Source organism: Varanus komodoensis, unplaced genomic scaffold (genome assembly GCF_004798865.1).
Source record: "Varanus komodoensis strain SLA01 unplaced genomic scaffold, ASM479886v1 scaffold9, whole genome shotgun sequence".
Classification (NCBI taxonomy): Eukaryota; Metazoa; Chordata; class Lepidosauria; order Squamata; family Varanidae; genus Varanus; species Varanus komodoensis.
Genome location: NW_025336598.1, coordinates 32,424,954 through 32,447,672, shown reverse-complemented (window position 1 = coordinate 32,447,672; position 22,719 = coordinate 32,424,954). Strand labels below are relative to the sequence as shown.

General features: G+C 45.0%; 1 protein-coding gene across 1 annotated transcript in view; it reads right to left on the bottom strand.

Moving 5' to 3' along the window:
* Positions 1-22,719, bottom strand: part of KCNH7 (potassium voltage-gated channel subfamily H member 7) — a 323,164-nt gene that overhangs the window by 119,228 nt on the left and 181,217 nt on the right. Inside the window, exon 3 of the mRNA XM_044417898.1 lies at positions 11,362-11,517. Within this exon, the coding sequence (XP_044273833.1) occupies positions 11,362-11,517 (156 nt within the window). The remainder of the gene's footprint in view (positions 1-11,361; positions 11,518-22,719) is intronic.

Here is a 22,719-nt window from a genome sequence, read left to right as displayed (position 1 = left end):
GCAGTTACCATAATTGGAGGGTTTCTAAGGAATGCTGGTCCTCTTCTTTCTTTTTTAAAGCACAAACTTCATCCTCACTCCTATTTATATTTCAAAGAAAGATGAATAGATTTCTCATGACATTCTTTGAAAGACCAAATAATGATTCATGTATAGGAATTATATGGGATATAGATCCACTGATGTACTTTTGTACATATGGGCAGGTGTCAGGGTTGAAGTTTTAGACAGTCAAGAATTTTGACTGTCACTTCTGGGAGTTTTGCCCACTATACTCGCCTCTCTAAACTCTTTCTATCAAGGGCATTTGTACAATTTCATGAGTATATTCTATAAAAGGGTATGTCCACCCATATAACAAAAGGGAAGACCTAACAGAACTTGAGTGTACGATCAGCAGTGTATGAACAGCCCTTCTCATTGGCAGCCTTCCCAAGAAGCAACTCGATGCTCCCCCAGAAGGACACAGGATGCAGTAAAAGTGCCCTTCCACCCATGGAGAGGGAGGCCTAGTAGGGGCAACGGCACATCTACCAATGGAAATTGCCCACTGTGGCAGCAAAAGGCTCCTCTACCATCTGGGTCTTGTTCCCTCATCTCAGAGCACCACTTGAGCTAGCATAGAGAAGTGGGAAGAGAGAAGGAAAAAGCCAGAAAAGGCCATCCATGACCCGCTGTGGAGTCTCTCTACCAGCACAAGACTGCCTGGCCTCACCATGTGGGCAGGTCACTGGACTGTAGTTTTGAAGAGTCCAGTGGAGATACTTTTCATCTTGTGAAGAAGTCTGCCCCTTGTTGGGCCAGATGTTTTATACAGGGGAATTGAACTTCTTTCAGAGTTCTGTTTTGAGGAAAGCCTCAATTCTGGAGTTGGGGGAGCCAAAGACAAAAAGACCAGGCCAGAATAGCAGCCTCTTCAAACTCCTAGTAACTTAGGCATTTCAGTTCCTGTGCATGGGGACAGGGGAAGGGTGTGGGGTTAGGGGAAGGGGCGGTGGCTACCTGGGGACCATGGAGGGTCATATTAGGGGGTCTGAGGTTTTCCACTCCTGCTTTAGATCCTCCTCTCACAGCCTCATCAATGTGCACAGATGTGCCACAAAGCCCATCCAGGGTGCAACAAGGCCAACCTGCTGCTTTACTCTGCACTCACCATTCTTTTTGCCTTTCAGAGGCAATTCTGTTTGCTTTTTCCCCAGCAGAGTTCCCTCTTAAAAACAGAATTTACTCTAATTCTGGGCAAAAGATCAGCTTTCCCCAGCTTGGCATCCACTGGGTGTGAGTACAATTCCCATTACCACCAACCGTGCTCTCTAGGGACGATGTGCTCCAACACATCCAGCAGGCACCAGATGAAAGGAGCTGATATATGCCTTATCATGGCTATATAAAACCATTCCTTTTATCTGGAAGCCATTTTACACAACTGTTATTTAAGAAGTCATTGTTTCAGCACACCGGATCACGACAGTCCACCTGGAGAAAGGCCCCTAACACTCTTATCCTGCAGCTAGATAACTGCAGTGCGTTGAATACGGCACTGTCTTGGAAGACTAGCTGGAAACTTAACTTGGCTCCCTCCACTGCAGCTTCACTGCTGACTGGTATAGGTCAATATGAAGAATACACCTCACTAGACTAGCCTCCGTTGTTTGAAATCTGGGAATCTCAAGAACTACAAGCAAAATGGCAGCTCATCACTGATGTAGGCCAAAAAATCTCTTATCCTGGTGCCAGTCCTGTTTCATCTGGGATTTCCATCTGTTTTATTCTCAGGCTAGAAGGCACACTGTGGAGAGTGGATGGAGCCGCATCTGAGGGGGAAAAAATGGTTTCAGGACCATGGACAGTGGCTCCAAAGCTGGAATACTGATTAATTACTCAGCTCTGATGAGGAGCAACTGGTGCGGGTTTCTAGGCAGGTGAGGACAATCCTTCTGGAAGCTCCATCGCATCAGATGCTGCATCTGACTGCTAACGGACTGCTAACAGACCAGCAGCCCTTTCCTAAAGGCATTGGCTTCTGTTTGGAGGTGTAGATTGGAGGTATAAGGATTCAATTGGGGACTTCCCCTTAGGCTGTGCTTGTTCACTAGTAGAGTTCAAAGCCCAGGATTTGAGCTCTAAGGCCTGTCTTGGAAGGGTCAGATGTGGGGTTTTCCAGCCCTACCCGGAGATGCTGGGGATTCCTCCTAGAACCTTCTGCATGCAAGCAGGAGCGCTGCTACTGAGCCACCCCACAGCTTAGAGAATTCCTGGACATGGGTCATGACTGTGGCCCCCATGCAAGAGTTAAGTAGCAGGCAACCTGGCACTGGGGTGCTCTCCCCAGTGTGGCTCACCTGGCATCTACATATAAGAAGTTCCAATGGAAAATGACTTTGTCTGGCCTTTTGGTGACAACTGTGCTGCTTTTTTCCCCTCCTCACTGCTACTTTTCAGCATTTAAAAAACATTTTGTCATAGGTTTCTGGATTAGTAATGTTATTTTGTTTCATTTTTCCAAACCATCAGAAAATGTTTAATTTAAATGTAGGACAGAAATGTTTCAATTAACTATATGGACACTGAATACCATAGTTTTGACTAAATAAGTACAAAGTCCTTAACTGATGGACAGTCATGTCTTGGGAATGCTTTAGCTTAGCTTCCCTCAACCTGGAGCCCTCCATATATTGTGGACTTCAATTCCAATCAGCACCAGTCAGTTTGCCCATCGTCTGAAATGCTGGAAGCTGTAGTCCAAAACATCGGAAAGGTATCAAGTCAGGGAAGGCTGTCCTGCATCAAACAGAGGACTGATCTAGGTGGCCAGAAGGCTCTTTAGAAGTTGATGTGGGCGACCTTACAAGGGTCTCTCCAACTCTATGCACCTTTGAAATACTGTGAAGGATGCCTCTGGGTTGTTCCTCTTTAACCAGAATCCGAAGACTCATGCAACTGTCCAGACTCAATTTGTCCAGCAGGTTTTTCGGTGGCCATCCTACATGCACATACCTGGGCATAAGTCCCAGTGAACATAATGGGACTGCCTTCTGAATCCAAATACATAGGATTGCACCATTGGACTTGTACAGGAAAGCTTGCTTTTGAAACTGGAAGGTGTGATAGAGCGATCTGTTGCTCTAACGGCAAGACGTCAAACATTTCGGTGCAGGATCCCAAGGCAGCGGTTTGGATTTAGCCCTACAGTTTCCTGTATTTGGATCCAGAGACTTCTAGCATAGCAGATGTAGCAACAACAGATGAACTTATGCCAACTGGCACTAACATTTTGCTGCCTGAGAGGACGGACAAGAGGGCACCCCTTTCCACTCCAAGTGTGGAAGCCGACTAGGCTTACAGGGAATCTTTCCTCATCACTAGCCCTGGGGCAGCATTGCCCAGGCAGGAAGCCTGCAGAGAAGGGGGGTGGCCCCTGTGAGCCACAGCATGTTCCTCACAAGATGAAAAGTGTCTCCGTGTTCTTGCAACACCTTGTCGCTTCCTCTGAGAACCAGGTGCATGAAGCAATGGCCTCACTTGCCTTAAAGCTTGAGCTGGTCCTGAAGTACATGAATCGCAGCATGCAGGGCACTGACAAATGAGAATGCTTGGAAACTTAGAAAATGGGACAAAAATCAGCCTGCCAACAGCATAATCCTATGCATACTTACTTGGAATTAAGCCCCACTGAATTTACTGGGCTTACTTCTGAGTAAATGTGTAGTGCTAGTTATCCCCCTAAAAAAGTGGATTTACTTGATCTGCACTGAGCTGAAATTGAATTAGGTACACCCAAAGCCAGAAAAATGGTCCTTTACATAACATTGTCCAACATTTGATTAAAAGCATCTGAATAATGGATTGTGTGTGGATGTGTGTGTGCATTTTTTAATCATGTACTCTGGTTGAAAGGCTATTAATAATACAGCTTTTCATCTCTGACTTGAAACGAGTGTTGTCCATTTTTAAGCTCCACTGACGGGGACTCTAAATTGTATAACATGCTTTCTGTATTACAAATTTCTTGGTTCCCTAAGCAGAGGCTTTTAGATAACCGATACTATAGTGCTGTGCTTCAGTAAGCAGAACAGTGAAATTGCCATTTTGATCCCACCTTCCCTATGCGATTCCATGGCATAAATGTTATCAAGAAAGCCATGGCTTAATGTATACATACAGTGACCGCAAAATCAACAATTCCACATGATAAGAGTTCTTGAGAGAAATTCACAGCTACAATACAGAAAGCCATTAATTGTGACTTGTGGTATATAGGTATGCAACTCTGTCCCAAGGAAAACATTTCTGTATAGCCCCTATATCATAACCCACACCCTTGGACTTTTGTTGTCCTATTGACGTGAAATTAAGGCACTTTTTTCATCTTTGCTGCCCATTCTGTACCATTATTGTTTTAAATTTGTGACAATATGAGGCACTCATCCCTAAAAACAATTCATTAGAATCAATGGGAATTTCAATAAATATTAGGGTAGATTCCTATATGCAATTCAGGGTTTCGACCTCATTATGCATGCACCTTGTGGATGGACTGACTTCTTGAGGAAACGTCTCCAGTTCTCCTGGGAACTTTAAAATGGCATCATAACTGAAGAAGTGTTCCTGAAAAAAGACACACAAGCCCACTGACCTGAAAGAAGCACTGCTGAACTCCAGCAGTAGTGCTTTTCAGTAGATATGAATGGGGATTGCACTGTTAGGTTGCCACTCTGGGTACCCTCCCAGAGAAGGAAAGAATTCAGTGGGGCTTCCATCTGGATGGATCACACTGTTGAGTATTTGGGACATTCATTTGCGTGTTGGGAGCACGTCACAGGCAAAAACAAGGTCAAAACAGTATATGCGGAGAGCATCTGCTCACATGGCCAGTCCTAGCTGGTGAGTCACCGGTTTAATTTGATGGACACATCTCTGTATGTTCAAGTAGCAACCAGTGCTGTCTCTTCTGAAGTGGGCCAGCCCACTTCTTTGTAGCACAGGCAGATCCAATATGTTAGCATTAACCTGATTCACACAGGTCACCTGGAACCAAGACTTGCCAACAGAAATCTTGCTTACCTTTGACTGAGAGGCTGTGTGGAAGACCCACCCTCCATTCCAATCTGCTATGAAGCCCTGCAGCCATCATGTGGCTTGCCTGTGATTTGGCTCTGTTTAGTCAGGTATTTTATTTCTACTCCTCTCCTCCCATCACCCCTGTTATGTCTCCACCCAGTTTCTTCTTCCTCTACATGAATAATGTTCCCATTGGACATAAATCACCTTGAAGGGAGTAGCATACCACTGACTGAAGGACACACTAGTGACACAGAAGCTCTCTCACAAATGTTGCTGCTTGCTTTTCTTGTTTGTTTGTTCAAAGCTCTTGTGGAACGTTCAATTGGCCATAGGATCTCCAAATGGTTTACCACAAGAAAAGACCATGTAACATATATAATGTTAAGTGTCAAACAAAATCCATCGAAATGAGGCGCATGGCTAAAGTTTGAACTAGAAAGCAACCACCACTGTATATGTCCGCCCACCCCCTGAGATCAGCGGGAGAGGCCCTTCTCCGGGAACCCTCCGTGAAGGAAATTAGGAGGGTAAGTACTCGGAGGAGGGCCTTCTCTGCAGTGGCGCCCAATCTATGGAATGCGCTCCCCAGAGAGGTCCACCTGGGCGCCGTCGTTATTTGTTTTTCGGTGCCAGGCGAAGACCTTTTTATTCAAACGTCATTTTAACTGTTAATACTATTTATTTATTTTATTCTTCGGCCAGGGCGACTTATTTTATATTGTTAACTTGTTTAATATTTTTATTGTATAATATTTTAATTGATATATTTGTGAGCCGCCTCGAGGCTTCGGCAAATGGGGTGGCATAGAAATTTTCTAAATAAATAAAATAAATAAATAAAATTTTCTAGGGCAGAGGTAGGGATGCTCAGTCCTGCCAGGGGACCCAATTTGCCCCATGGGGGTTCTCCAGATGATCACATAGCCCTGTGTGTGTTCGGTGTTTTCCATGCATTCGTGTGGGTTTTGCCCCATTTTAAAAGGTAGAAATGCTTCTTGTGAGGCTTAGTTACTGGCAATAGGAACTTGAAGCTTCAATGTGCTAGCACTTTCCCCATTTATTTGTTTGTTTTTAAGCCTTGCATGCCACTTGCATTAGCCATAAGGCTCTCTGCGCAGTGCACAACATATTAAACAACAACCAAGCATTCGATTTGATTCAATTTGATTCAATTCATAACATGTTTAACAAGTCACAGTTCAGTCCTGTGTGTCAGAGAAATGCAGCCCCTTGAGGACTCTTCAGTAACGGTATTCAGTTCTAGGGCTGAAAGAGGCCCAGCACCCTTGATCTAGGCCTAAACTATGGATGGCAGCTTTATTTCTTCCACGGTTTTTTAAATGGGGGAATAAATGAAGCAGAAGGGACCGGCCAAGAGCAGGAAGGCCTGCAGGGAGGAGTAGCTGCTTGCCTCTGGCCCTTCTTGACATGGTGCCTGTTCAAAGTCATGTGCCCAGCTAGCCGTGATCAAAACTCTCAGGTTACCATCTGGCTATGCATTATGCTCAATGCTGTGCTACACATTATGATTGTCATGCAGAGTATTAATAACTCCTTATTTTTAAAGCATAAACATGAGAGTGTCCTGCCCCAGGATCCAGATCAGGGTTATATCGGCCATTGGAAGGGGAGATAGCTAAGGCTGGCTGCTGGCTGTGCATTTTTTGAAACACTAAGCAGATGGCACTATTTGCGCAAACTGGAAGCCAGAAACCGCAGCTCTAGTGCAACATGCACAATTCATGATATAACTTTGTAGATGCTGGTATCCAGTATGTCAAATCACATACATTTGTTCAAATTTCCTTCATACTTTTTAAAGTGCAAACTTCAATCTGTCTTAGAAACAGAAGTCTGGGAAAAAATGTCAGACTTGGCTCACCTCTAACAGATCAGAAGCAGACAGGAAATGTGTCTGGTTCAAACACACTGCACCTCCCGGAGACAGTGAATCAGTACCTTCGGCACCAATGAGAACCCTTCTTTCTTTTGCCATTCAGTGCCCGAGGCGATTCAGGATTGTGGTGGGGGAAGGAAGGATGCAACCTTCTCTCCCGTTCTTCTGCGCTCCCAGCCTGCATCAGCATCTCAGACTTACTTTTACAGAAAACAAATGAACAAATGCCGAGCTTCACACTGTGCATTTGATGCAATATGTATCCTGAGTCCACCCCAGGGAGGGAGCTTAAAACACTTGCAGCACAGGTTCCATGCAGAGCAGATCACTGTACTCTGCATGGTAGCTGCTGTGCGCGTGTTTTGTGCCTGTAACTTGTTCAGTGTTGACGGCCTCTATGGCTGAGCTGGGTCTGATCAATGCAAGCTTTGCATTGGATGCAGGGGAGATTCATACTTTTTGGAGGCTGTGCATCAAAAGTGATTGAGTTTACTATGGAGTGGGGGCGCGTTCGGTTCCTTCTCCATTATTTCAATGTATGAAAAGCCATGTGAGATCGATACAAACCCTCCTTCAGCTCATCTTGGAATCAAATAGCCTGATTCTTCCAGCGCTCAGTGCATAAATATGTCAATGCTTAATGATAATAATTTTAAAAGACGAATGGCTTCTTAATTACTATTTTGATATTAACAAAATATCAAACCACATCTTGTGCTATTGAATGGGAAGCCTTGAAAGTTTATACGAAACGAAGGATTATTGAATTTGCTCCTCATGGGGAAAAAGAAAAGAAAAAAAGCTTAAGGTCATTCAGGAAGAGGAAATGCATAAAATAGTGAGATTCTTATTATGTCAATTTGCAGCTTGTCCCTCCACAGACGTCTATCAAAGCCTGCAATGTGCTAAATATTAATTGGACAGGATACATTCATCTAAAGTAGAATTTGCATTTCCTTGTCTGTATCTAAGATATTGGGAAAGCAGAAAAGGCCATGGTAAGATTTCCACACTTTGGTTAAACAAACAAATAAACAAAACCAGAACTAGATTTTCGTGATCAAAGATGATAATTGTGTGTATGTGTGTGTGGAAATTTAGTGTTTCAAAATGTTTATTCTGGACTTTATGGGAGTAATAGGGAGCCTTTGCATCAAGAATTTGATATTTTCTTTTTGGATTGGTCCTTCCACGAGCGGATTTGCAGCAAAAGGATCTGCGTGCGAAACCTTTGTGGCTGAAAGTGGTTCAGTGCACCAGAATGAACATGAGGAATGGGGAGCCTCGGGGCCTGATGGTTTTCCTACAGAATTCTATAAGGTGCACGCAGGCTTCTTGACTCCTAAACTTTTCTATCTTTATCATGGGGCTTTTGAATCAGCAAATTCACCTGCCCTTTTATACAACGCTTATATACCAATTACCCACAACCCTGCCAAAGACCACACCAACTGTGCAGATGATGGACAATCCCCTTAACTAGTGTGGATGCTAAAATATTAATGACAATTCTCACTTCAGCGTGCAATATGCACATTAGAAGATCTTGATCAAGTATGATTTATTTACCAGAGACAGGAAGCAGACAGGCAACACATATGGCCCACTTGGTTTTGGACTACAGCTCCCATAAGCCCCAGCCACAATGGCTAATGGTCAAGAATCATGGAATTTGTAGAGCAAAACGTCTGATGGACACCAGTTGCCTTCCCCTGCATTGCATAAAGTGATGGTATGATGCAGTTCCATGAAACATGCACATTGCATCCCTACGCACACACAAACACACCTGCATGCAGGATGACCTGAACATCACACACACCCACGACTCACATGCAACCTAAACACAGGACAGGACCCAGAGAGAACACAGCCCTTTGTGCTCATACTCTGCCTGTCCCCAGTCTTGTGGCATGCCCCTACACTCTGCTCTCCCTAACAGACTTCCCACCATGTTCCCATCATCCTCACCCAGCACATCTCCTTCAAAATAAGAGGGGGAAGAGAACCATTGTGCACCCTGGACTCTGCCTCAGCCTCTGGGCACACGGTATTTAAACCGAAGCGGGGCATGTGCAATGTGCACACAGGTATGTTTTATTGCTTCCATTTATTTATTTTGTCTATTAGGTTTGTGTGAAGGCTGCCCATTAGCATCGCGTGCTCTGCATCCACAGCTGTAACCTCTGCAAAGCAAGCAGAGGACACCCACGCAAAGGAGGGCACCCGGGCAAAGCTCCCGTCTTCCAATGGGAAGGAATACACAGGTGTCTTGGAGCGCCTGTGCTCTTTCAGGCAGGTTGCAGGCCAGTGGGCATCACGGACTGGCCCGGTGGAGTGTCTGCTGAAGGCTAATATCCCAGGGAGGCCCACAGCCCAACGTCCGATGAACTTGCTCCTCGTCTTCTGCACTGCCACCGGCCTGCTTGCCCATCCCGGTCTCACAGTGGTGGTGGTGAGGAGGGACAGGAGGTGCCACCACCTGCTTCTTTGCGAGGAGGAGGAAGTGGGGAGCGAGAGCAGCAGGCGAGGAGGAGGCAGACGCACCTGGTGAGAAAGCCCAGTGAAGGAGCCTTGCCCCGGAACCTGCAAAAGCACGGCGCCAGCCATGCATGCAGGGAGGCCGGTTGGAGGGCCCTCAGCCTCGTACTCTTCCAGAGGGCCTCCCGCTGTGCTCGGACACATCAGCCCTGCTAATATTCTGCAGTGCCCCTGACACGCGGCTGCTCTAGGGCAGGGCCAGGCAACCGGGTGCCGTCCAGATGTTTTGAACTACAAGTCACACAAGCCTTGGCATGTGGACAATGGGAAGGGATTCTATGGGCTGTCATCCAAAACAGCTGGAGGATCCTATGTTGGAGGGTGCTGCTCTTGCTCTTGGGATGGGGAAAATGCCTGGAAGTCCTTAACCATACTTCATGGATGTAGGCTAATGAATGCTTCTGTCAGGATTGTGCCAGGACAAGATTGAGACCAGGCTTAGTCATAATTAGAGGAGACCTATCAGAATTGATGGGCAGAGTTAGTCATGACTAATTCAAGTCTCTGGGATTTCAGTGGGTCTGCTCTAAGTGTGACTAAATTTGGATCCACTCCAAGATCTCCCAGGAATCTAAAAAGTGCTATTAAATGCAAAGGCGGTGGAGCTTTTACCCCTTACTGTATGCATCCTTTTCATAGCCTAAGCACTATGACTAAAGCTGATAGTTTTAACAGCAGAGCTAAGCAAATCATGAGTGTCTTATTCAAACAAAGCCAGGGTCTTATGGTACCATTAGAATATCTGCAAGCAGATTATTATTCCAACTTTAATAAAATAAAATTTAAAAACCCATATCATTTTGTCTCTTAAATGGATGAGTGTGGGCACCTCTGCTCTAGATACTGGAGTGTGCAAGTTTAAAAATGGATTTCTAACAACTCTTTCCCTTCACCTATGAGTGGCATTTTGTAGATCGATCTTTCCAAAGAAAGTATTTCATACAGCAAGAGGAAGTAATGGACAGTGTGAATGAACGAGGCACCTTTCTCTGGTGTCACTAAAGCCCTCTTCTGAAATTAAAACTGTGCCCGCAGTAGCGTTGCCACAGCCCCAAACAAACAAACAAATAAATAAGGGCACACAGATGTCCTTGTGCTGAATAATATACGTACAAGCACATTTACAAATTATGAATAAGCTTCGAACAGAAATTCATTGCATTTCTCTGTAGTGGGAAGATTGTGGGCAGGTGACCTGTGTGCTCGCTGCTCAGTCCACTGCCCAGGTCCTAACTGTGGATGGGAAACTTCAAGGCCCGGCTCTTTCGTATGGTTCCTTATTTTTAAACAAAACTTTTGCTCGGAGCCACTTTGAATACGGGACCCTTTCCAGCAGATGCTTAACATGAGGGCAACCTGTAGCTGTTTAGCACCTGAGCTGCTATTTTATACCCGGCTCTGGTTGGCAGACGTCAGAAATCTGGCAGAAGATGAACCACAAAGGAGACCCTGCAAGCCTGGAGATGCCTGGTGAAACAACAGCTCCACCATGTCGATTTTTAACAAGCTGAAGGCCATGCCCAGTCTTCAGATTAACACAAGCACTGATCTGTGCAGACACAGGAATTTTAGGCTCTCCTCTTCAAGTTTCAGGTTCCTCCCATTCCCTCTCTCACAGTTGCAAGACCTCCATAAGGACTGGGGGAGGGGGCTCCCCTTATCAGGAGAAACCTCTACCTCTATCAGCCATGGCTAGCAGAAACATTTCTCCCTTGTCCAGAGAAGCATGAGGATCTCTCTTTATGATCTCTTGTACATGAGATGCTAAGCATGTGTTCGTGATCAGAATGATCCGAGAGGCAGCACAGCAACAGATGCGTGGTCCCCTGCTCCTCAGCTCCCCATAATAAGGCACTTACGGTCCGCAACTCTGGCTGAGAGGATCTGGTTGAATTTCTCTGGAGACTCCACATTCTCCTCGTCCGTGATGTATTCAAAGCTGATAATGAACATCATGGCCACTCCCTCTTGGTTTTTCACTGGGATGATGTGGGTGCTGCAAATGAAGGTAGACCCTAGAAAGGAAGAGGGAAACACACTCAAAGGGCTGTAAGTGAAATCTCCTGGCCTCCAGTGACAGCCAAGCAAGGAATTCTATGAGGATGTCTGTTCAAGAAAGAAATGATTTACTGGATGCTGTGTTTGTTTTATCATTTTGGTTGTTCCTTGTTATAAGCTGCCCTAGGACATCAGTGGTTGGATGGGGCATAAAAGTTTAAATAAATAAATAAATATCTTTATTTAAGGCATTTGAGTGTTTCCTGACAATTCATCAATTATGTACTACATCCAAGAAATTCTCTCATTTACATCCCTAGCAGTGTAGTCCTGTCCATGTCTACATAAGAGGTACATCCCACTAACTTCAATTAGAGTGTGTGTGTGAGTGAGTAAGCGAGCAAGCGAGCAAGTGTAGGATTGCAGGCCGCTTTTCTTTGCTGCAGTTTGGTGTTTGGTAAATGCTTCAGCAAAGCTTCCTGGGCCATGGAACTCCCTGCCATGGAGCTGCTGGTAGGCAAATTCCTCCTCCCCCCGCCCCCCGGCCGCCCCACCAGCCTTGCCTTAGACATATAAGCCAGTGTGCTGCTAAGGTGGTTTTGAATTGCCCAGATGCTGTCAATTTCTTTTATTGTTGTAACTGATTGCATTTTAATGCATTTGTTTTTATGATGTGGTCTAATTCAGATTCTGTTTTTCATCTGCATTTTATTATTTAAGCTGCTTGGAGTGCCATTTTAGGAGGAAAGGTGAGATATATATCAATTTGAGAAACAAGCAAGCAAGGAAGCCCCATGGGCTTAGAACATGGGAAGATACTCAGCACCAGCCATTGTACCCTCTAATCAGTGCTGCTTAGCATGAAAAAAACTCCCTTATTCCCGTAAATTTCAGCTGTTGAATGTATGGCTTGGCTAAAAGGAAATGTAAAATATGCAACTTGATGTTTTCCAGTTCTTGTTGCAGTGACAAATATATATTCTTTCTCAACTCTCCCAATTCTTATGGAGGAAAAGGAGCACTCATCAAGATGGCTTAGAAATTTGGTGATGCTGGGAAATCTAGCTCGTTTGAGCTCAATGTATTTCTGCCCAGTTCCAAGTCACTCTTTATAAACATACACAATATATTATCTCCATCATCAGAGGCGAAATGCTTCTTAACTCCACTCTCTTGCCTTGCTTGTGAAGTGAAATGGAAGGCTGCTCTTACGAGCTTATGGATTAGAACATTTTCACTTTTGGGGAAATTTTTTTGAGCAAGAAACTTTGAGAATGACCCTAAACACCCAGCCAAAGTAATAGTGAAGTGGTTTAAAAAGAAGAACCTGAATGTCTTAGAAGAGCCCAGTCAAAGCCCAGATTGAGAAACAGCATAAAGACTCGAAAGTTGTTGTTCCTTAAAGGGCCTGATCCAACCTGTCCAAAATGGGAGCAATTTTGTCAGAAAAAAACAAGCAGAATCCAGATGCACAAGGCTGACAGAGCCTGACCCAAGAAGACTGTAATTGCTGCCAAAAGTATTGACTCAGGGGAGTGACCACTTGTGTCACCAAGAAGTGACAGCTTGTTCTAACTTTCATTAACATAATTTGCTCCTTCATAGGATTGAGTATCTTATAAACATCAAATTGAAACATGTCAATTAAATCTCAATTGTAGGATGTAAGTCAACAAAATATGGAAAAGTCAAAGGTGTGGGGGTGAATAATTTTGCAGAGCACTATATTTTAGACAGAAACAACATTGCTTTTATGGAAGTGACATGGTGACATGTACAGTGGTAGCTTGGCTCATGAACTTAATCCATTCCAGGACTCCGGTTGTGACCCAAATTGGTTGTGAGCCTAGTTAAATTTCCCCATAAGGTTCAATGTAAATAAGGTTAATCCATTCTGTAACTATTTTTTTAATCAGAAAAATGTAACGCAAAGTGACAAAGAACAACAAAGATCATGGTCATCTCCCCCCCACCACCCCGAGCATGAGCACAGCCATCTCCCCGCCCCCCCCCCGGTACGACTGCAATCGCACCCATCACCCCTGCCAGGATAATGGGCGCGATCACAGGCAGGCTCGGGGGGGATGGATGTGATCGTGGGCACGCTTGGTGGGGAGAGATGGGCATGAACACAGGCACGCTGGGGAGGGGGAGAGACGGGTGCAAACACAGGTGTGCTTGGGGGTGGGGGAGAGATAGGCACGACCGTGCTGGTGGGGAGATGGTCGAGATCGCGGTTGTGCTCGTGCAGGAAAGACAGGTGCGATCTCGGCCATCTCCCCCCTGCAATATGATCGTGGCCATCTCCCCACTCAAGGGACTGGGGAGATCGCTGTGATCACAGTCACCACCCAATGGGGAGTTCGCGACCTGAGTCAATTTCTTAATGAAATTTTTGTTCGTGACCCGATTTGGTCATGAACTGAGGCATTCGTGAGCCGAGGTACCGCTGTATTTGAAGCAGACAGATACTAAACACAATGCAGCTAGTGCAATTCAGCCAGTTTCTCAAGAAGGACTGTCTCTCCATCGATTTCAGTCAGGCTTTTAGCCGTCACTAATATTGGGTACTTTGGGTTGTGCCATGCTTGCCTAAATACATAGGATGCCATCTGTGCGATGCTTGTTTCATCTACTCACATGTATAGTGGATTTCAACCAGCATCTACTGGGCAGACAAATGCATTTTTACACAGCAGCTTCAAGGGATCTCAGTAAACCCAACTATTTTCTTAAGGTTGTATCCAGCATTAGCCCTGCCTAGAGTAGATCCACTATCATTAATTGGATTTAAGTCAGACTAAAGTTGGATTTATTAAAGAAATTCTTGAATAACTGAATTGCTATAAAATAATCCCAAACTTTGATAAAACTAATCAAACTCAGCACAAATACAACTTTACGACCCCCCTCCCGTCTACCTTCTCTTATTCACCCCACACTCCAAGAATATTAATTGGATTCAAAGGCAGACATTATTTAGTATTATGTACAAAATGAAATTTCCGAAATGAAGAGTTCTTTTAAAACTCCCTCTGGTATTTTTACAGTTTTTGTCAGTCTATTTGTTAACCTATTCCATTAAGGTAAGTTCAGCTACAGTCTGGTAAAGCATGCAGCCCGTAACACAATGGATACAAAAATACAACGGCAATCAAAACTCATCATCCAAAGAGGCTGAGAAGGAAAAGAGGGGAGTCGCTGAAATGGTTAGAGACATCGCTTTCCTTTGTTCAGTTCAGTTTATTAATTACATCAGTGACTAGCTAAGGCAATAATATCACAGTGAAAGCTGAATGCATCTAGAATGCAGAATCATCAAAAACACAGAACATCTAAAAATTCAAAATCACTTATCACAGAAGGTTAACTTTGACAAAGCTTTCTTTATATTTTAGTGCTGGGCACTGGCCTTTTTTGATTTTCCTTTCCCCTGTTATTCTGCTGATTTAAAAGCAAGCAAGCAAGCACGCACACAAGCAAGATACTATCCTTCACAAATTCAGATGAAAACCCTCATGGATAAAGTGGCTATTTATCATTGACCAAAAAAAAAAAAAAAAAAAAGGATAAAATGAGGACACAGATTTGCAGAGATGTTGTATATGCTCATTTCTATGCACAGAGGTACAGTTAGAAATGATTGCAATAATTTCAGGGCAGTGTTGGCTGTGGGTGTCGGAGAGTCTTGGGGTAAGACGCCCCGTAGGGCTTCCCACTTCAGTGGAACAACCCCCCCCCCATGGCTGTTGCCAGTAGCTGCTCTTGCTCACCCTCCTATTTCTCAGCGCTGCTGCTACCCCTTGCTCGTGAGTTTAGACTAGAGCAAGCTGGAAGTGGCACCATTGCCTGGGACAGAGCGAGAGCGAGAGGGCAAGAGCGGCTGGATGTAGCGCATCATGTCGCCTCCAGAACTTTCCTTGGGCAGGATGCATTTTTTTACAATGTCATTAGACTACTCCTGTAACGGGAGGCATTCATCCCGTCAGTAATGCGATCGCCGTAATAAGCACCAAGAGACAGTTTGGCTACCAGTTGCATCTACGAGAGAATTATCTGGTCATAATCGCAAAAGGCTGAAGCTAATGCAGATGAACTGTGATTTATCCAGTCAACTCTAGACATTAATGGGGTTCCTTAAAAGGTTGCTCTCGTCTTGATGACAGTGGGAAGAAACCTGGAATTATTTCCACTGGAGTGCTGCTCTTGGTATGCTCTGTTCCAGTCTCCATCCATGCGCACCCAGACAGCAAATGAGCAAGACGCAGCGGTCAGCTGGTCCCGATTTTCCACGCTATGGTGACAAATTCCTTCTTTCTATAGAAATAATAATGATTGTTTCAAATTGATGCACATTCTCTGGAAACCACTTTCCTCTTATTTGATGATGTTCATCTGCTTTTTTGATGATTCACACGTGATCACCCTACCTGTGTTGGCCATAGCACCCACTGGCTGGGGATGCTGGGGCCTGTAGCTCAACACATCTTAACACACATCACATAATCTAATCTCCCAAAAAACTGTTTTTGGAGCTGTTTGGTATATATGATGGCGTGAGCTATGCATAAAATCTGACAGGTTTTGCCTTTGAAACATTGTAGCTTCAATCCATTTGGTAAAACAGTTCCATTGTGACACCTGCCACCGTTTCCATGGGAACAAACAGGATGACTTTAGTAAATAGAAAATAAGCAATTTAAGACTCCTCTGTTTGTGCTAAAAATAGAAAGGCTGCAGGCCACATGCTGAAATCGAGACTGGTTAATCAGAGAATCGGAGGCGAGGCGAGACAGAACAGTTCCATTTTCAGTTAATGTACCAAAATACATACAGACTTTAAAGGGTTCCCTAACCCTTTCCCGATTCATTGGGAAAGGCACTGCTGCCACATGGCAGGCATCTGTTCGGCCTCTAATGGGCATTGTAGTGTGCAGATCCTTTGCCCTCCCAAGCAGTTGAGAGGTCAGGGAGAGGGGCTGATGTCTCCCCATCCTGTTCCCTCATTCCAAGCTCGTTAGCCAAGGCGGTGGCCAAACACTCCCTCTTTTCCTTCACACAGATTGCTGGATCTGGCGGGAAAGCAGCTGCAGCATCTCCTGACGAGTCCGGGCTTCTGTCTTTCCCCAGGCCTGCGACGCGGCATCCCTCGAGTCCCACGTGTTGGAGCCGGTGAGGGGGGCCACTTACCCTTTGACAGAAAAGAGGACAGACATTGCCACAAAGGGCACAGCTGTGCACAACATTTGCATCTGCTAATAGTCTGAAAGATTTAAATCGAGAAATAATTGCAATTGTTTTAATAGGAACACAACATGGGTCATACAGTGGGGAAGAAGGTGACTGGGGGAGCCTTCTCGGAATGGACCAGCTCAGTTTGAGGTCTAGGTGTCAACTGTTGGTAGGTGACTTTAAAGATTGGCCCTCTGGGGGCTTCTCCACTTCCTAGGGCTCTTTATTTTTCAACCAGGCATGAAGCTACATCCCTTCAAATAGAGGACCATCCTCCAGAAGGGACACATGATCAGACCGACAGGGCAAGGAATTGGCATTTCAAGCATCAATGCGAAAATACTCAAATTTGAAAATTTCAGATGACAGATTTTGCCAACGCAGGCAGTGAATGACACAGATATTAGTCAATGACCTGTAATCTGTAATATTTTCTTCTGAAACCTCTGAACCACGGGTGGACAAACTGTGTCCCTTCAGATGTTGCTGCAGTACAACTCCCATCAGCCCTAGCCAGCACAGACAAACATGAAGAATGATGGCAATTGCAGTTCAACAATTGGAGGGATGCGCTTTCCCCATCCTTGTCTTAAGCCAACCGTAACAGCCGCACACCAAACAAGCACACTTTCAGCTCGATGCTTCTCACATTTCACAGCTGATTTTCAACCAATCCAGCAGAGGTGTTTCAATGTGACTGAACAAGAAATAGGACAGGTACAAAGGAGCCACTGTGTGTCTATCGCAACCAGTCTGACTTGCAAGACAAATCTGGGTGCCAGGAAAAGCCAGAACAGCAGCTGCCACCCGTCAGCACTACCACGTTGTTACTTATGGCGAAGGAGCATTTTTTGCCAAGAACATGCCAGATCCATACTGAAACCATGTTTTGGGTTGCAAATCAAAGCACATGCATCTGAAGGTTAATCCCACTGAATGCAGCAGGCTACCTTCTGGGCAGACATGAATACAATGGTCCCAGTGAAAAATGCAGGGATGTTTGCAAAAAGTGCTCTGAAATCCCATGGCTAAAGGCCAACAATGTCCGTCAGTTTTTCTGAGCTAAAAAGACACGCTTAAGTCTTAATTAATGATCATTATATCCAGCAGCATGACCAGGGTTTATTATTAATAAACAAAATCAGAAGCAAACAAGGCAGTGTTCTGAGCGTTAGACTGGGAAGAGGGAACAGAACCTCCCTGCCAAATGGATTCATAATATTTGCTAAAGCTTGGACTCATTGCTCCTGAAGGCAGGGAGCCAGCTTAACACCACAAAAGCCCATCAGGTGGAGCTGAGCCATTGTGTGCAACTGAGACAAACACTGCAAAGGGAGGATGGGCATGCATGGCCCAACAAGCATGTCGAATCTAAAAGAACTGAATTAGCACCAGCTTCATGAGGTTTCTGCACAGTAGGGAACCCATCCATATTGGTGACTTCCCTACAGTATGAAGTGCAAATGGAACACCATTTCCTGCCATATTGTGCCGCTTTCCCCAAACCGCTGCCCTCCAGGTGTGCTGGACCACAACTCCCATAATTCCTGGGCAGCAAGGCCAAGGCACCAGGCTGCGGAAGGCTGTGTGATGGCCAAAACAAATCCAATTCAACAGATCATGCATAGGAACATTCTTGGAAGTTGAAACAAACCGTGAATACTAGAAATGCCATCAAATGCTTACAAGCTGGTTGGAGCTCACTGTGATTTCTCATTAGATCAAAGGCATCTCTCTGACATTTTCTGCTGAGAAGGACACAGCTAAACAACAATAATGGCATTATTATTATCATTAAAGGTAAAGGTTTCCCCTTGACGTTATGTCCAGTCATGCCTGACTTTAGGGGGCGGTGCTCATCTCCGTTTCCTGGCTGAGGGAGCCAGCATTTGTCCGCAGACAGTCTCCGTGGTCATGTGGCCGGCATGACTAAACACCGAAGTGCACGGAACGCTGTTACCCGCCCACCAAAGTGGTACCTTTGTATCTACTGGTATTTGCATGCTTTCGAACTGCAAGGTTGGCAGGAACTGGGATGGAACAACGGGAACTCACCCCATTGTGCAGATTTGAACCGGCGACCTTTCGATCAACCAGCCCAGCAGCACAGCAGTTTAAACCACTGCGCCACCTGCATTATTATCATTATTAACCAACAAATGGATAAACATGTCAACCTAACTATTTCTATTCTGGCAGTTAATTCTGTCTAATTTTCTGGCTCTTTCTGGTACTGAAGAATTCCCAGTTTGAGCTCATCAACAGATTTCATTAACAGCTTCCCATCTTTACCCTCAAGGTTGTTGATTAATATTGATAAAAATGGCTCCCAAGACTGGATCTTGAAACAATCAGACTAATAGCTTTGTACAACTCTCTCTTTCAGTGAATTGCTGGACTTTCATTCCAGAAGCGCTCTCTCCCTATTAAACTTTTTTCATTAATACACCTCTCCTCTTTAACTTAGTAATTTCCCAGATGTTACCATCTCAAATCCATCACTTGAAATTCCAAATTACGCATACATACTATCCTCCTTTCAGACAGGAGGACCAGATTGACCCAACAAGGGAGTCAAACTTTGACTTCTGATGTCTTACATCTGGGTGGGCAAAAGACAGAGGATGCTCTCAGTCACACTAATTGGTAAAACAAAGATGATGGGAAAACCAGGAGTGGATTTTTCTGTGAAAAGGCTGAGGGCTCAGTTTTGACCATGAAAACAAATTCCTGGACTGAGTATGTATGTGCTTAAATGTACTTTTCTCCCTTGTTTCTTTCTAAGTGTTTGTTCAGCTGAGCCACTATGCAAGAGCATGGCTCCAGTTGGTGGATCTCAGAGATCCAGCTTTTTAAAAAGACAGAATTAACTGCCAGAAGCCTATACATCCCTGGCTTAGATCTCTGAAGATCTTATTTCAGCCTGAGGGCCATATTTAATTTTGGAGAACTCTCAGGGGATAGTTTCCAGTGGTGGGCAGGGCGGAAGGCCAAATGAGATGTTCAGCAGTATATGTTGAAAGTTTTACTGCTATTTCAGCCATTTAGAATAGGAAAAACTGTGCAATGGTCTGAGGAACAACACACCTGCCATAAGTGGTTTAGAATCAGCTTACCTGGAAGATCAGTTTTTGCCATATATGTCTGGCTGGATCCTAAGCTCATCCTCAGAGGTCCCCCTCCAGGTACCCAGGCCAAGTGAGGTGAGTTGAAGGGCCTTTAGGGCTGAGACCTTTTCAGTGGGGGAGGCCCAGCTGGGGAATGCCCCCAGTGCTGGTGGTGCTAGTGGTAGCGGTGTTGCAGTACCCGGCGAAGACCTTTGTGTGCTTGCTGACTTTTTAGTCCTTTCACTTTTTAAATGTGTGATTATGTTTTAGAGCTTTTCACCACTTCTGGCCTTTATGTGTGTGTTCCTCTGTCTCTGTCTCTGGATTTTTAAAGGCTAGTTTTATTTTTGTTTTTTTTAAACAGTGTGTATTATGCTTTACACTATTATTTTACGGGTTTAAATTCTGTGAACCAACTAGAAGGCTTTGGCTATTTGGTAGCACAGAAATGTCTGTAAGGGAGCATGTCAATATATCTGCCATTTCAGTTTCTGTAACTATCCTTTGCAAGTACATGCAGAAGTAAAAATATGCTGTAGAAGGAAAAATGTCTTGTAAACTGAGAGATCACCCATTCCTATATTAAACTATTTTATAAAACACCCACATACGGCCCTTCTAAAACTGAGCCTGTGTTAGATTCAGCCAGATGAATCCATCCGTAGCAACACCCATGGACTTCTAAAGATAAAAGCAAGTCGCATTAAAACATTCAACCATGTAATTTGCAGATGAACACCACATGAGATTGTACATATATGCATATCTGTTAAAAAGCCCTGCGTTTTCTCAATGGTGCAGCCCCCACAAAAAATGTGAAGGAGACAAATCCAACGTGTGTCAGGGCATTCAAGGCTAACGAGTAGGAATATGTACATCAATGTGCCATCACCTCCATTCAGAAACACCAACATGAAAGTCATTAGAGCAAAGACTGATGAGCTCTCTCTGCAGCAGCTGTTAGTCCGTTCTGATTCCAATATACTGTTTACATCTCTAGGGCAATTATCCCTGCAATGGGTTAAGCCAGAGTACCTGGAGTTAAATAAAGACATTAATGTGGCTTGAAACAAATATACCAGCTTAACAAATTGGTGGATTAGTTTGCTTGTTTCCTAAAATAGCTGACTCTTTAAGCTTCGTGCATGAAACAGCTGTTCAGAATTCACCTCTCCGGGCAGCCAAAATTAAACAGATGTCTTTTCCAGATGTACTTATTATACTGGGATATCCTTCTGAACCAACTCACCGGAATGGGGCTTAGCAGAGGTGGTTCTGCGGGACTCAGGCTCACGCCCTTGACCTTGGCTCGTGGCTGCATGTGAGGCTGGCTCAGGGTCACCAACACATGCATGAAAACACAGCCACAACGAGACACGGAGATGCACATCTGATCTTTGTGGTCAGGACACTTTGGGGGCTGCAGGTAATGCTTCCCTAGTTTGTGGGACCCACGGGATTTCATCTTGCCCCGTATGGTTGTAGGACCAGAGATCATTCAGAGGCATGGGCCGGGTTTTTATCAATCTGCAGATGACACCCAAGGATGCTTCCCTTGTCATTTTGTCCTGGGGCACTTCATGGAGCAGCCTTTCTCAATCTGGTTCTTTCCTGAAGTTTGGGACTACAGCTCCCATAATCCCTGCCCTTTAGTTATGTTGGCTGGGACTGGTGGGAGCAGTCACCCAAGGGCACTATTCGGTGGTGCCATTCTGCACGCACAAACAGCAGCCATTGACCTCCACTGAATCGTTCTGTTGGACAACCGGCTGCCCATTGTGCTTGTGCAAGTGGAATTTGCAGTCAGCCTCACAATGGGTTGCAGCAGCACGACGCCCAGCCACTCAGGCACCCGCACTTGCACAAATGCACATTGAGATGCATTCTCCTCTCGCACATAGTTCTGCCAGCACAATGTGATTTGTGCGGTTGGGGTGACACGGTTGGATAGTGGCCCAAAGCATCTGGGAGGCGAGGAGGTTGCCAACCTTTGGTACAGACATTATGACTTGGTGTCTGGGGTCAGGGATGGGTGGCATGAGGCTTAGGAAGCTGAATCCAAATCCAAGCAAGACAGGGGTGTATTGGCTGGGAGAGCCTCCTGCTGAGGGATAGAATCTGAGCCTGCTTAGACGGGACTGTTCCCTCGAGAGCAGGTTCGTCGTGTGGCTCCTATCGGACCCACGGCCACCACTAGATGCTTCCAGGGGCAGCAGTGATGCTCCTGGAGAGAGCCAGCTCTGCCCATTCCTAGCACGGGCAGCCCACGCCAGGGTCACACGTGACACAGTTGCATCGTGACTGGGCTGCTGCCATGTGCTCCATACAGGGCTTCCCTTGGAGCAGAATATGCGGCTAACATTTCAACTGAACCACCTGCTGGGATAATTTGACCGCATTATTTTGCCAGCTCCCTGGATACTGATTCACTTCTCAGTGAAATTCAAGGAGCTAGTAATTTCCCTTGAAGCCATTTATAGCTGTAGCCCAGGTTACTTGAGGAACCATTTCGTCCCTTTTATCATGATTGTGCATTTATTTTCTGGGCTTTGGACTGAATTTTACTGATGGTTATTTTGTCTGGTGTGTGATCGCATAATAAAGACTGACTGACTGACTGACTGACTGACTGATGGTTATCCCAGTGGTAAGGTTTTCAAATAGTGAGAGATGCTTTGCGAAGGCCTAGGCTAAAGGGTTTCAACAAAGGAGAATACTTAGTGGATGGTGGTCAGTGGGACACTCAGGAGTAGTGATCATTGGTATCAAAAGTAGGACTTCATAATTGTGCCCAGATTTTCATCTCTGGAATGCTGGAGGGAAGGAGTTATAAATCATGATGAAACCATGGAACTGTGTTGCAGACCAGGATGCGGAGCT